At 33.4% G+C, this 16,334-nt stretch overlaps 1 protein-coding gene, 1 long non-coding RNA gene and 1 other non-coding gene across 3 annotated transcripts; 2 read left to right on the top strand and 1 right to left on the bottom strand.

Moving 5' to 3' along the window:
* The first annotated feature begins 5,626 nt into the window (after window positions 1–5,626).
* TRNAH-GUG (transfer RNA histidin (anticodon GUG)) lies at window positions 5,627–5,698 on the top strand. Its single transcript has one exon. It is a non-coding gene; the product is annotated as a tRNA-His (tRNA).
* Window positions 5,699–7,701: 2,003 nt separating this feature from the next.
* Window positions 7,702–15,282, bottom strand: LOC114283400 (uncharacterized). The gene is made up of 3 exons (XM_028226205.2): window positions 14,577–15,282; window positions 10,570–10,737; window positions 7,702–10,000 (listed from the first exon to the last, which is right to left on the bottom strand). Exons 1-3 carry the CDS (start codon window positions 15,132–15,134, stop codon window positions 8,267–8,269), a joined length of 2,460 nt encoding a protein of 819 aa, XP_028082006.2. The 5' UTR covers window positions 15,135–15,282; the 3' UTR covers window positions 7,702–8,266.
* Window positions 9,640–10,854, top strand: LOC145822373 (uncharacterized). The gene is made up of 2 exons (XR_014363535.1): window positions 9,640–9,774; window positions 9,868–10,854. It is a non-coding gene; the product is annotated as an uncharacterized LOC145822373 (long non-coding RNA).
* Window positions 15,283–16,334: the final 1,052 nt, after the last annotated feature.

The following is a 16,334-nucleotide window of genomic DNA, read 5'->3' as shown; positions in this document are numbered from 1 at the left end:
CTGCATGTACCGGACATTCGCAAGAACTTAGTTTCCGGATCTTTGTTGAGTAAGAATGGATTTAGGCTAGTTTTTGAAAGTGGCAAGTTTGTACTTACCAAAAACGGGATGTATGTAGGAAAATGTTACATGTCTGATGGCCTTTTCAAGTTAAATATAATGACCGTTGTACCCTCAGTTATTAATAATACTACATCTTCTTCTTACTTGCTTGAGTCTTCAAATTTATGGCATGGTAGACTAGGACATGTTAATTACGGATCTTTGCGTAGATTAATTAATATGGAATGTTTACCTAAATTAAACATTGATTCAAATCATAAATGTGAAGTTTGCGTTAAGGCAAAATTATCTAAAACTCCTTTTCATTCAATTGAAAGAAGTACGGAACCACTTGAATTAATTCATAGTGACATTTGTGATTTTAAATCAATTCAAACTAGAGGTGGGAAAAAGTATTTTATCACTTTTATAGATGACTATACTAGATATAGTTATGTTTATTTAATTCGAACCAAGGATGAAGCTTTGGAAACTTTCATTCAATATAAGAATGAAGTTGAAAATCAACTTGGTAAGAAAATCAAGAAACTTAGAAGTGATAGAGGTGGTGAATATGAATCACCTTTTGGTAAGTTTTGTAAAGAACATGGAATAATTCATCAAACCACCGCTCCTTACTCACCTCAGCAAAATGGCATTGCTGAAAGGAAAAATAGGACTTTAAAAGAAATGATGAATGCCACGTTAATAAGTTCTGGATTACCTCAGAACTTGTGGGGGGAAGCAATACTTTCTGCTAATTATATTTTAAATAAAGTACCCCGAAAGAAAATAAATCAAACACCTTATGAATTGTGGCATGGAAGAGTACCATCCTACAAATACTTAAAAGTGTGGGGGTGTTTGGCTAAAGTGGCTATTCCTAATCCTAAAAAGACTAAGATAGGTCCTAAGACCATTGATTGCATTTTCATTGGTTATGCCAAGAATAGTAGTGCTTATCGGTTTTTGATTCATAAATCAGAACATTTCGAAATGCATGTAAATACTATTATTGAGTCTCAAAATGCATCATTCTTTGAACATGTATTTCCAAATAAAACTGGACAAGAGACTAGTGATAATAAGAGATCTTTTGATACTATTACTAGTAATGATCAAGAGTAAGAGTTAGACCAAAATGAGGAAGAAGAACCTAGGCGTAGTAAACGTGCTAGAACCTCAAAATCTTTTGGTCCAGATTTTCTAACATTTTTGTTAGAAAATGAGTCTTTAACTTTTAAAGAGACTATGTCCAGTCCTGAAACTCCTTTATGGAAAGAAGCTGTCAACAGTGAAGTTGAATCCATCTTACAAAATCACACTTGGGAATTAGTGGACTTGTCACCAGGTTGTAAACCTCTTGGATACAAGTAGATTTTCAAAAGAAAATTGAAAGCGGATGGATCAATTGATAAATACAATGCAAGACTTGTGGTTAAAGGGTTTAGACAAAAAGAAGGTCTTGATTACTTTGACACATACTCACCGGTTACTAGAATAACATCCATTAGAATGCTAATTGTCATTGCATCTCTATACAATTTAGAAATTCATCAAATGGATGTAAAAATCGCTTTCTTAAATAGTGAGTTAAATGAAGAAATTTACATAGAACAACCAGAAGGGTTTTCTGTTCCAGGAAAAGAAAAGAAAGTGTGTAAATTGGTTAAATCATTATATGGTTTAAAACAAGCGCCAAAGTAATGACATGAGAAATTTGACAAGGCAATGATGTCAAACGGATTTAAAATTAATGAGTGTGACAAATGTGTTTATATTAAAAACACAGATAAAGGTTATGTCATTATATGTCTTTATGTAGATGATATGCTCATTATTAGTAGTAGTAATAATGACATGATTAAAACTACCAAGAAAATGTTGAATAAATATTTTGACATGAAGGACATGGGCATTGCTGATGTAATACTTGGTATGAAAATTACCAATACATCAGAAGGATATGCTTTGTCACAATCTCATTACATTGAGAAAATACTTGACAAATTCAACAAAGATGATGATCATCTTGTAAGAACACCTGTAGATATTAATCTGTATCTTTCTAAGAATGTACATGAAAGTATTTCTCAATTAGAGTATGCCCAAATTATTGAAAGTTTAATGTACTTGATGAACTGCACTCGCCCAGATATAGCTTGTGCAGTAAGTAAATTAAGTAGATATACGAGTAATCCGGGAGTAGAACACTGGAAAGCAATTATAAGGGTTCTTAGATATCTCCGATTTACTCATAACATTGGGCTTAATTATACTAGATATCCAGCAGTACTTGAAGGATACTGTGATGCAAATTGAATATCGGATACAAGAGACTCAAATGCCACTAGTGGGTATGTCTCTACTCTTAGTGGGGCGGCTGTATCTTGGAAATCTTCCAAATAGACTTGTATTGCTAGGCCTACTATTGAATCTGAATTCATAGCTTTAGACAAAGTAGGGGAAGAGGCAGAATGGCTTCGCCACTTCCTTGAAGATATTCCAATATGGCCAAAACCGGTGCCTGCTATATGCATACATTGTGATAGTCAATCAGCAATTGGTAGAGCACAGAGTCATATGTATAACGGTAAGTTTCGACATATTCGTCGTCGACATAATACCGTAAGACAACTACTCTCTAATGGAATTATGTCTATAGAATATGTTAAGTCTAAAGACAACATAGCGGATCTACTAACCAAAGGGTTAGCAAGAGAGTTAGTTGAGAATTCATTGAGGGGAATGGGACTAAAGTCTATTAAATAAGAGTTACCACAATGGCAACCCAACCTAGTTGACTGGAGATCCCAAGATCTAGGTTCAAAGGGACAACCGAGTTGTGAATGACTCAGAAGGATCATTGGGGAGTTTATCTCCTACCCATTTCTTTGATGAAATAGTGATGTCTGCAGCGGTTTAGGTTAAGTAATACTTTTAATGATTCTTATATCTAGGTAAACCTAGTGGAGTATGGTAGGATACTTTTCATAAGAATCACATATGTGAGTGTGAATTGGGCCGGTTCTATAAGATTTGTGAAGGGCTACAAGTCTTTAGAGCACTCATGAAAGACCATGTTGTTCAGGGCCAAAATGAATACAATAGTGAGAACTAAATTGTGTCTGGAGATATACTGTGTGAGTTTTATTGTCTTGGTTTACACAAACGGCTGAACAGTTCAAGACATCATGTTCACTGGTTAGCTAGTAAATCCGATAGTATCTCACAAGGGAAGGTTCAAAGCCAAAAGTTACCTATCCTTTGCAGAATATTTCCAATTTCTGTACTCTCTGTATTTACATCATGTTGTTGCATTTTCTCTCTGTCAATTTCATTCATGTGGGGGATTGTTGGAAAATTTATAAAGAGGTAGTTGTAAATTGAAATAGACTCCATTTTGAATGAAATGGTGTAACCTTTCATGGTGTCTTTTTGTTTTAAAGGAAGGGTCAAACCTCCATTTGAATGAAATGGTGCAAACCTTTCATGGTGTCTCTTTATTTTAAAGGAAGGGGTATGTCCCTTCTTCATACATTTTCTATTCAAATTGAATAGGTGCCAACAAAGCCTATATAAAGGCAGCCCCATTCCAATTTTGATTGATCCGAAAAATTCAGTCTGAAATTCTTGTCTCTTTGCTATCCATTTTCTTTTAGTGCATTATTCTTCATATAAAATATTAGGAATAAATTTAAGAGAGTTATAGAACACAAGGTTCTAGTTCGCCAGACAAATTTGTTTGAAGTGTTTCTACAAATTTGTGAAGATCATTGTATTCTGGGAGATAGATGCCACTCGACCATAAGCACCGTAACGGGGTGAATCTGTCTTAAGGATAGAGTGTCACACACTCGACTTGGTCTTTAAATTATTGATTCGGTTCAACAAAATAAATTCTGTAAGTTTTATTTTATTTTGTTTGAATTATTTTAAGTTATTTTATTTACACAGAAGATTGTTCCAACAGCTATGAACTGGGCATGGTTGCATCAAATAAAATACTTGAGACGAAAAAATACCTCAGTGATTTATGAATTTCTCCGACCTCAATATCAAAATTTCCATTCGTTCGAATAGGGCTTTGCATTCGAACTAGGTTTGATATGTAGATATGTATATATATGTACACATAATCAAGAAAAAGTTGAAAATGAGATTGTATATGTATATATATGTACATGTATGCACACATATAAAGTTTGAAATGGAGAGAGAAGAAGAAGATGAAGATGGAGAGAGAAAGAATTGGATTTTCTCTGAAATAATATATATATATATATATATGATGGTATAATTGTCAATTTACAACTTCTGTTAACAAAAGTTAGTGTGCGTTTTAATCCATTAACCACATGGGGGTTACGTGGTGATATCCGAATGTCAGGAGGTAAATCGTACCCGGCCCAAATTATAGGGGATAAAAGTGAAGTGTACCCATAAATAAATGTCTAAAATATTTATCAATTTTACGTAATTTATCTTTGGTGGGTATAAATTATTTTTAAAAATTTTAAAATATTTTTTTGACATTTATTTTTGTCAAATTTGTTTATATTTTATTAAATTGACGACTTTGCCCTTAAAATTGAGCAATGATATATTCAATTGTCCTCATTTTGAATAAAATTCAAATTTTATGGTTAAATGTGTCACAATTGAAAAGTTAGGAATCAAAGTGATAGAAACCTAAATTATAGAAATGTTAGTGTAATTAGCCTTTAATTGTATTCTTTTTTTATGAAATAAATAGTAAGGCCAAGTTTGGCATCTTCTAAAAAATCTAAAAAGTCAAAAAGTCACTATCCTATTTAAGTCACATCACCTCTCTAACACATCACTTCAAACCCAACCCAAATCTAACCCAAATTTCATAAAAAGTCAAAAAGTACACTTATTTAGTCTTCCCAAACTTAGCCTAAATATAATTTCAAACTAAAACCGTTTAGTAACTAATTTTTTGCACTTATGTATTTTTTCAACGTTTACAAAATGGACAATTCAAATTCTCATCGTAGGCTAACTCCCATAAGGATTGGATGGATTAGGATAGGTAGTTGAGGAGAAAGAAAATGTGATTTTGATCCATGAATTCAATTTTTAGAATTGATTGAAATAGGAAAGTGATTTTTTATTATATATTCACGACAAATATTTACAATTCATTTTTCTCACTTCTTGGAGAAATCTTACAATGCTAAAACCTTTTGAGGATAATAATAATAATAATCTGAGCTAATACTATTTAAAATTTACTATTTTTTGATTAAAAGTTTACAATGAAATCAAACATATTAATAACGTCGACACATGATTTTTATTACAAGTAATTCTCATTCCTTTTTAAGAAGTTTTATTTATTAAAAAAAAAAAAGCTTAGTCCAGTAGTATATAATTTTATAATATGGATGAAGGATTAAAAAGGATAGTATTAATTTTAAATTTAATTGAGAATATGATTTAAGGAAAAGTGAAGACAAAAGGAAAAATGAAATGCAAGAAAAAAAATCATAATTAGGTTTGCTTGTTCAGAAAACTAGGTAGGAGTTAATTGCATAAAATATAAACATCTCATCATCAAGTGGCTGTAGTTTAGTGGTAAGAATTCCACGTTGTGGCCGTGGAGACCTGGGCTCGAATCCCAGCAGCCACACAAACAACTTTTTTAGTCGTTATGCATATAAAAAACGACATCGTTTCTTAACCGACGTCATTTCTTAACCATCAAACTTCGCAATCAACCATTGCAGTCAGAAAATCGAAATTCAGAGGAATCAATCAATCACTTACCTTTTCCAATAGTCCATAAATTCATCGCTTTCCTTTTTCTTTTTTTTCCCCTAATAAGTCATATAGACAATTAATCTATTAAACTTTTACTATGTTTTCCATTTTTTGTAATTTCTGCATGATTTCTTTTTTTTCCAATAATAAGTCATATAGACAATTAATCTATCAAACTTTTACTATGTTTTTCATTTTTTGTAATTTCTGCATGATTTCGAAAACCATAATGATGTTTTTTGGTTGATTGTTAATGGAGTTTTGTTAAGGTTTTTTTTGATAGTTTTTTGTCTTTGGTTTCTGTTTTTGTGTTTTTTGGAGTTTTCTTTTTTGTTTTTGGTTCCATTTGATTTAATATTATTATAACGCTTCACTAAAGTACAAAATCAATGATTTATAACTACCCTATCATTATAAATTTCGTAACTTCCATATTTGATTTTGAATTTAAATCAAGATTTGTCAATGTGGATCTTTCATGGCCATTTTTAATGGTACGGAGATCTCAATTTCATTCTATCAGTGAAATATACAGGATTTGAATTCTTAAAGGAGTAATAGACTTTACACACAGAGTAATGACTTTTGTAGTGAAAGTAATGAATTTTTGTAATTTTTGGAAAAAATTGGGCCGAGCTGCGAGTTGGGCTTTAATTCCCAAAAACGCGAAGGACTAAGTAAAAAAGGCCGCAATGGTTACTCCGGCCCAGGAGAGCAGAGTTACTCCGGCCCAAAGATGTGGAATTACTTCGGCTTACGAAGTAGCAGAGTTACTTCGGTTAGAGGATTGTAAAGTACTTCGGTTTGGGGAGCAACTTGAAGTTAGACCGGTCTTGAAGTTAGACCGGCCTTAGAGGTATACCGGTTTGAAAGTTATGCCGGTCGAGTCGTTGGTTCGGTCCGAACATACCACGGTTCATGTATGAGAGAACCGAGATATGATAGTGTGAAGAAGAACCGAACAACTGTTAGGACGGCCTACTTTGTGGCTCGGCATAGCCATTTTTACTTCGGTCAAATGGAAGTTCGGCCATAAAGAGAACCATCCCACTTGGTTTAAGCAGTGGGGGAGGGTGTGAAAGGATAAGCATTATCCTTAAGAGTATGAATCCTAGGAGGACTCTGCATGGAGAAATACAAGTCCTACTAGGATTGTGCCATATGAAACTTATAAAAGCCCACAAGCATCACCTTGAAGGAGGTAATTGAACTCAATCTTTCTGAGAACTTAGAGCTTTGTCTATTTGTCAAGTTTTCTGACTTAGGCATCGGAGAGGTTTCCGGCACACACCCGCCGGCTAGCTCACGTTTGTGTTTTCAGGTGACAAAGCGACGTCGTACGGAGAAGCGTGGACTTGGTCAACAGGATTATACGAGGAGAATTATTTCCTCCCCGTACAATTGTCTATGGGGCTGTTTGGTGCAGTTTATAGAATTGCTTATAACTTCTTTTTCTTATTTTGAAAATACGTGTAAGACTTTTTAACGTAATTTATATTTATAACTTATAAGACAAAAATAGCATATATTTTAACAAATGATTATTGAGAAACAGGGGAGAGTATTTTAACTTCTGCTTATGATTAAAACTTTTAATTTGTTAGAGCCTGCACCAAACATGCCATTGATTCGTGAATGCATGGTAGAATACGGAGTACAACATGTGTATGAAGGACAATTGATGATGTTGTGTAGGTTCAAACCTAAACAAGTGAATCGATATCTATATCCAATATTTTTTTTTGAAATGTTCCTGACTGTGCTTTCTATTTTTTGGTTTGCATTATAGGAAAATTATTTTAGTTTGGTATGGTTTCTGAGGAAATATAACAAAAAATGTTTATGATACTTATATATGTGAGAAATGTAAGATATCTGAAAGAAATGTTGTAATTTCTATATTTGTTGGTTACAAGAGTGATGTTTATTTATAGATAAAGCACCGAAAGGAGAAGACAAAAGTTATGCATAATAATAAAAGTGTGTGAGTGGTGTTTGGTCTTTACAACCGAAAGAAGAAAAAGAAAAGAATCCTATGCTTATGCTTTGTCCTATAATATATTATACTATATATATCATACATTACATTATACATTATATATATTATACATTACATTATACATTAACAATATAAACATTTTAAAAAATTTATCCAATTATTCATACTGTTTTACAGTTTACATGCTACAGTCTCTGTCCATCTCTCTGCGCCAGGGACACTGTGGCTATATCTTCAAGTGGGATGTTCACCACCTTGTGTGACTGCACATTTTGGGAAAAGACGTATGGTAATCTCTTTTGACTAGCCTGGTGTCTATTTGTTGAATCTGGAAACTTTCCACATTTTTATTGCACAATTTGCGGGTTTTCCATAGCAGCCACCTTTCTAGATACTGCCCTGGTTTCATGACCCTTTATGGGGGTGATGGTGCTAAATTTACTCTGGATAAAGAGCATTGATCTTACCAGATATTTCATAGAAATTTATGCGTCTTGAAGGATTCTCCCACCGAATCAATTCTTTTATTCCTTTCTCAAGCTCTTTTGTTTCTCTCATTAGGCCACTGATGCAAAACCCAATGGCACTCAAACAAACAGCCATTTCGTTCTTACGTCTCTCCTCACCTTTTTCAGCCCAGATCTTGTCCGTTGCTTCCTTCGAGTGCTGAAGGAAGGAACTTACAATCTTCTCAGCGTCTGCATGCATTCTACGCTCATCTGTATTTGATGATTTTCCCAACTCAAGGTCATTGTGTATTTTTTTCCCATGAGTTTCTCTTTCGATGACTGCAAAGCACTTGATTAAAGTGATCTTTTCAAGACATTCCAGTGAAGAATTTACATTTTTCTTGAAAAGCTCTAGATCACTGTTGATGGGTTCTTGTAGCTCCTTCCAAGCAAGCCCACAACTCTGTGATGCTTCCACTAGGAACTCCATTCTGTACGCCATAAAAAGCAAGAGATCTGCCATCTTAGATATAGACTTAAACAGCTTGTTATAACACGCAATCCGAAAAGGTAAGAACCAGAAATTAGGCTCCAACTCGGCTTCTCCAGCAAATTTCTGTAATTTATCGACACAAGTTCTTAGTTTCTCTTGCTTTTCTCTTAATTTCGGAGGCTTGTCTTTTGGATCAGAAGAGAGACCCACTTCCCCAATGCATTCTTGAAGTTTTCCCAAGCTCTGTGAGAGTTGCCTTTTTGCTAGAGTCGCTGCCCTTGTGGGTTGCAAGAGAAGCTCAACTACGATGAAACAACATAGTCCAATGAAAGCTTCTGTGAGTCTACAAATAGCAAATTCAGCTGGAGGGCCATAATTCTTCCTGCCCAGGATCAATAATGCTCCGATAACTGCTGAAACCGCACCGGATTGGCCGTACATCTGACTGTGTCTTAGAAAACTGATAAATATTATCCAAGGTAGAAGGGCTAAAACCTTTGCTTCATCAAAATTTTGGAAGAAAAAGCAGCCCAAGACACCGTAGACTGATCCCAGTGCTGTTCCTTGCGCTCGAGCGTTTGCCATTGTAAATGTTGCTTGCATCCCTTCTGTAAAACTAATGGCAATGGTTAGCCCCGACCAATACCCATTTTCTTTGTTGAATATCAAACCAAAGAACACTGCAAGACCTAAAGAAAGTGAATACTTGACTGCAAATGTCAGTGTTTCAATCTTAGGTCGTCTTACGCACCAATTACTGCAGATCCTTTTGAAGCCACATTTGGCTTCTTTTAATGTAATTCTTGGTTCTTCATTAATGTTAGATCTGTCTATGATACATTCTGTTTTTGCAGCCATAGTCAAGTCATCTTGGAGGAGCTTTATCAAGAACAGGAAGAAAGAAGTAGTTAGATCCTCAATATTCAGATTAACGGTTGGGAGGGACTCGTGGAACTTGTTGAAAATCTCCCCCTTTGCCTCCAGAGCTGTCGTTGCCTCGAAAGGTAGAGAACACTTGGCTTGCTCTAGTTTTTGGCCGATTTGTAGTTCCATTCCTAGTAAAACCTCACTGAGCTCTTTTTCAATGATTCTTACAGGAAAGGAAGGAGAAGAGGTTACCGCAATTTCCATCCCTCTGATTGGGATTTCCATGGCTTGCAATCGAACTCCGGGATTTATGAAATGGGGCTTCAGTAGTCTGATTTGAGGTCTCTCCCACAGTACACCTTCCTGTTTCAGGAAGAATTTTTGCATGAGTTGAGTTGATGGTTTGAAGTGTAATACAGCCCTAGTCTTTGTTATAGTGATCAATGATCATAGATCATAGTTCATAGCAGAGCCATATCAGCAATGCTAGGGGCCACAAATTCTGTGGCTCAAATGGTTCAAAACACCCAAAACGACGTCGTTTTGGCAGTTTCGGGCCATTTGAACCACAGAATTTGTGGCCACCAAACATTTTCCGTTTCTTTTTTTTTTAATTTTAAAAATCTGTGCCATAATTTTTGAGGCAAAAGTTAATTATTGAGAAGTAGGGAAAAATGTGTTTTTAACATTTACTTCTTGATTATTAGTTTTTAACTTGTAATAAGCCTCACTGAAAATGCATGACCCTCCGTCTGCCAAATTTTTTTTTAATACCTGCCCTTCCGAATATTTTCTTTTGAAAAACATTAGTGGTATTATAGGTGTATGGTCTGCCTTTGACTGGATCAAGGGATTAGTTGAGGTGTTCGTATGCTGGCTCGGACATCCTAACCGCTGAACCAAAAATAAAAAAATAAATAAAATTGCTTTACCTGTATAAGTTTGACAGTCTGAAGAAGCTTGGTTCCCGTTTCTGTAAAGGGCTTGGCTTGAGAGATTGCATCCAATGCAGTTATGTTGTCTTGGGCAGAGAAGGCCTTCATATACAGATTAATCCTCTGTGAAGCATTTTCAGCATACAATCTACATAGTTTCTTTACCTGTAAATAAGCATAAAAAAAAATCATAATTAATTACGGCTTGGAAAGGGTTTTGTAGTAACGCTGTGTTTGAATCTTGAATATACCAAGAGAAATGAAAGAAATAGATTTAGTTCATTTCATTTCACTTCAATTTTTTTTTAATTTTTTTTTAACATTTTCCTATTTTCCTCGCTTTTCCTCCACAAATTTATGATTTAAATATAATTTAATTATCACCATCTTAGTCATCCCATTTATCGGAATTATGTATTGGTCAATATGTAAATATTGATAATAATTTTATACTATATGTTTTTGTATACGTTTGAAGTCCAACTAAGAGAGAAAAAGAAAATAAAAAAAATTGGGTGAGGGGGTATATTCTGGAAAACATCTTGATAGAAATTATTGAATCATGCTATATGGACCAATTGATATACTAATTAGTGTACTAACGGATGATGTGACATAATTTTAAAGGTTTTAGATCTTTGTAATTTGTATAATAGATGGAGTCATAGTTTTTAAATGATAATGTCATAACTATATTGGTACACTAATTAATATATCAATTAGTGCGTATAGCATCACTATAAATTATTTTATACTATCCTACTATTTTAACTAATAGAAATTATTTTATTCATAAACTCAATCACGACAAGCAAGAAGGAATTTGCAATCTAATGGCATCAAGGCTAGGAGTTCGTTTGGAGAGTGAGTTGGTTTTTTGGTTTTTTAATTTTTTAACTTTTTTATAAGAAAAAGAATACAATAATTATAAATTAAATATGACAATTCATCTTATTAAATTAAAAAATTTATTTTATTTTTTTATAATTCAAAAAGCCTCAAATCCAGCTCAACCCAAGTTGCCAAACGAAGTTAGGAAAGTTGGAATCAGATCATTTCTCGTCATCACCACATAGCTAAAGTTAAATAACATCGTACCTGTTTAATTTATTAGAATAAAAGTCAACAATATAAAATAATTATTCCAAGAGAATAAGAACAGAAAAGAATAATTATTCCAAGAGAATGAGAACATTCACTTTCTGTGGTGGAAAGAAAAATACAATTAGATCACGGCTGTAAGAAAGGGCTGGACTAAAATGAAGGTCCAACTAGTAAAAAGGAAATATGCCGTACAAGAATTAGGCCTGCTTGGGAATATATTTTTTTAGTAATTTTTTAGTTTTTTAGGTTTCGTTTGGGAACAGATTAATTTAGTAATTTTTTGGCTATTTGACTAAAATATGAACTAAAAAAAACTAGTATATTTGGGATGACTTTTTGACTTTTTCACGAAAAGATGTGCAAAAAGTAGAGAGAAAAGAGAATTTTTGACCTTTTAATATGGGTTGTTGGTTTTTTGGTTAATTTATTAACTTTTTGACTTTTTGACTAAAAATGAGGATTTCCAAACGAGGCCTTAGTTAAAATGTGATATAAAAAAACTAAGTATATTTGGGATGACTTTTTGACTTTTTACAAAAAAATGTACAAAAAAATAGAAAAAAAAATAAAATTTTGACTTTTTAATATGAATTATTGACTTTTTAATTTTTTTAGTAACTTTTAACTTTTTAAGTAAAAAAGACACTTCCCAAACGAGATTTAGTACTCGAGAAAAGTATTCCAACTAAACATATCAGGATGAGAAGTACAAAAACTCCGGTCAAAGAACGAGCAAGGATCCTCTAAAGTGATTTTTTCCTAAAGTTTCCTAGAGTGCTACATGTGTGGTTGAGATTTACTGGCAAGTCACATCAATTTTTCTGATGTGACTTGCCAGTAAATCTCAACCACATAATGTAGCACTCTAGGAAACTTTAAAAAAATTTCACTCTAGAGGATTCTTGGTGTCAAAGAACATCCCGGCACAAGAATTTACAAGTGCCAGAATAATGGTTGGAACTTTCCAAAAAAATATTCTACGAAAAATAAATATAAAATAAAAAGGAACGTACAAACAAGATTACCAACATCATTATTGAATTCCATTTCCATTTTCTTAAAACGAAGGGCAAATCACTGACTTGATTATCGGAATTCTTTTTAGCCAAAAACTTCAATCAGATAGAATTGAATTTTTTTTTAGGTAGGAACGTGAAATTGGTGAAAAATTAATAGTAAATAGGGTAAATTATGTTGACCTATCCTGATATTTGAAAAAATTATAATAAGCTTTCTAAGCCTCCGTTTGGGAAGTGGGTTGGCTTTTTGGCTTTTTGGCTTTTTTGGCTATTTTAGCCTGGGCTAAAAAGCTTGGTTTGGGAAGGGCTTTTTGGCTTTTTTGACTTTTTTTGTGAGAGAAGAATGTAATGATTATAGGTTGGATGTGATGTTTTGTTTGTTATGGCTAAAATAGCCTATTTTGTTTTTTGTGGCTAAAATAGCCAAAAAATCCTGAAAAAGCCCTTGCCAAACACAGGCTAAAGTTTGTCATAATTGCACTAAGTTTTTTTTATATTGTGTTTGGTTAGGAGATTTGAGAAGGAATTTAAAAAGGGAATGGAAAAAATATGTGTAAAACTAAGTGAAATATAGACATATTTTATTCATATTTTACCTACATTTTCTAAATTCATTCATAAATCTCCCAACTAAACACAGTGTTAATGTTTTAATTTATATAAAACTTGGCCTTCATTTCATCAAAACATCATTAATCGTATGAATGAAAAAAATAATATTATCATCTATTTCACATTGAAATGTATATTTTATCTTATGTATCTTTGTGTTTTCATACTATTTGCATTAATTTTGATCTCTTTAGAGCATCTCCAATGTTTACTCTTTTTTTTTTTTAATTATCAAATTTGACTAAAAGTTTCATCTGAAATCGTTAAAACTTGGCCTTCATTTTATCAAAAAATCATTAATCGTATGAATGAAAAAAATAATATTATTATCTATTTTACATTGAAATGTATATTTTATCTTATGTATTTGTGTTTTCATATTATCTGCATTAATTTTGATCTGTTTACAGCATCTCCAATGTTTACTCTTTTTTTTTTAAATTATCAAATTTAACTAAAAGTTTTATCTAAAATCGAGCGTTCCAACGAATTTTTTTCATTTTTCATCCAAGTACTAGTCAACTGAGAGGACGACTAGGAGAATGTCTGGGCGATTGATCGGCTAGTGTAAATTTTTTATCAAATTCATCCCATAACTTGTTGTCTAGGAAGATGTTCGGTCTAGTGGTTACATACAAATTTGATAAAAGGTTAAAACGTTTTTTTCATTTGATGAAAAAGTACAGCGTTCTTTGTTTGATATCAATTAGTGAAACGGCTGGAGTACCATTTTCATCATTTTTTTATCAAATTTAAATTTGATAAGTGAAGGGTTAAAGATACTCGTAATTTTGCTAAAAGGAATGTCAGTGTAATTATGTTAAAGTTTGAAGATTTGTTTTTTTTTTTTTTTAAAAAAAAAAAAATCTAAGAGAGTTTATCCTAGTGAATATTAAGTGGAATGGAATACTAGGACTATGGCATTGCCATATGATTTCATCTATTATGTTATGTTTGGTTGAGGGATTTGAGGAGGGATTTGGAAAGGAAAATGGAAAAGGTAGGTGAAATATAAATAAAACATGCCTAAATTTCACATAGTTTCACACACCTTTTCTCTTTTCCTTTCCAAATCCCTCTCCAAATTCTCCAACCAAACACACCATTAATGGTAAATTTCGAAGAGGAATGTTATATGTACTAAAATACTTAGCATTAAAAATCTTATTACAAGTAGGTGTCCAAATATTATTGTGAGTTTGTAAAAATATATAGTAACTGTTTCTAAAAAATTCCCGAGTCGATCAAAAGTGTGCATGCAAGTTTTACCTGAAAGTGAGCTAGCCGAGGATAGGGAAGCAACAAAGCCAGGAGAGAAGCCAACGCTCCGAGAGTCGTACTCGAAGCCACATGAATCGGTCCCAAAACAGCTCCGTTTTCCTTCCCATGAATCACAGCTCCCACACACACAATCACTATCTGCCCAAACGCAATCCTCTTTGTCATCAACTCCATCGACTCCGGCACCGCCACCACCAACGACCCGATCGCCACCGCAACCGCCGCAACCCCGGCCGTGAAGTTTTGGGGTCCAATTACCCATAAGCTGAGCATGGCGGCCGGAACCACCATGACGGTGGCGCACGCGGCGTGCCAGCAGCCCCTCATGGCATCGCCAAGGGTGGCGTCAGAGACGATGAGAATGGCGGTGACGTAAGAGAAAGCAGGGAATGTCAGTTGGGTTTTTAGAGGGTGTGGGCCATAGAGGGATACACAGCCCACTATAGCACATGCTAGACCGGTACGGAATGCGGAGCCAAGCCGATTCCGCCACACGGCTTGGGCTCTGGCTCCGTCGGGAGATGTGGCGGGCGGCGGAGGCAGCATATGGTGGTGAAAAGGGAGGGTAAGGGTGTGTGTCAGGGAGGTTGTGTGTGGTGGGATGTGTTGTTCTAGTTAGTTATATAAGCAAGCTGGCATGGTGGTCTGGTGTGTACACGGCAGTATAAGCTTCGAGAAGCCCGTCAAGCATGCAATGGAAGCATTCAATGAGAGAGAGGTGCTCGGGGAAGTAAGGGTATATGTTCAAAAAGAAAATGTTTGATAGTTAAAAATTTTATGGTTTCAATAGTATAAATTTGTTAAAATGATGTCGTTTTACGTCGTTTTACACTTAAAACGATATTGTTTTGAGTGATTTGAACTATTTAAATCACAAAATTTTAAATTACAAAATTTTGAATTACCTAGTATTATTGGTATGTTTAACACCTTTACAAAGTTATTATAATTGTACTGATATTAGATGTGTTAATTTTTAATTTATTATATATTTAATAATATAAAATTTAATTCTTTTATCATATTATAATAATGTGATATTATATGTATTAATTTTTAATTTATTAGATATTTAATGATATAAGATTCAATCATATTATGTGATGTTATATATACTAAGGCCTTGTTTGGGAACAGGCTAATTTAGTAACTTTTTGACTATTTGGCTAAAAAGGTGGGTAAAAAAAATTTTTATGTTTGGGATGACTTTTTGGCTAATTATGAAAAGATGTGCAAAAAGTAGAGAGAAAAGAGAATTTTTGACTTTTTGGTATGGGTTGTTGACTTTTTGGCTAATTTAGTAACTTTTTGACTAATTGACTAAAATAACCTCTTGCCAAACGAAGCCTAATTGATATACTAACATATGATATCATATCGTTACTTCAAAACAATAGACTCAATCATTATACAAACTATAAAGATTTAAAATTTCTAAAATTATATCATATCATTCGTTAATATATTAATTAATATACTAATTGTTACATATAATTTTATTCTACCATATTATTATAGGTGAATTTGAATTTCTATCATTTTATTATAGGAACATTTGTGAATTTAAAAGTGAAATTCTCTAAGCCTTGGTTTGGCACACCATCTGGGCTAAAAAAATCATAAAAAGACAAAATAAAAAATACAAAATCACAAAAAACAAAAAAGCTACAAAATTATCAAACTAATCCATATACAAACAAAAAGTCAAAAAAATATCATTTCTAGGTGGAGGGCAATTTTATCATT

This window comes from Camellia sinensis, chromosome 3, assembly GCF_055761805.1.
Source record: "Camellia sinensis isolate YWXY chromosome 3, ASM5576180v1, whole genome shotgun sequence".
NCBI lineage: Eukaryota > Viridiplantae > Streptophyta > Magnoliopsida > Ericales > Theaceae > Camellia > Camellia sinensis.
This window is presented reverse-complemented; position numbering and strand designations above follow the sequence as displayed.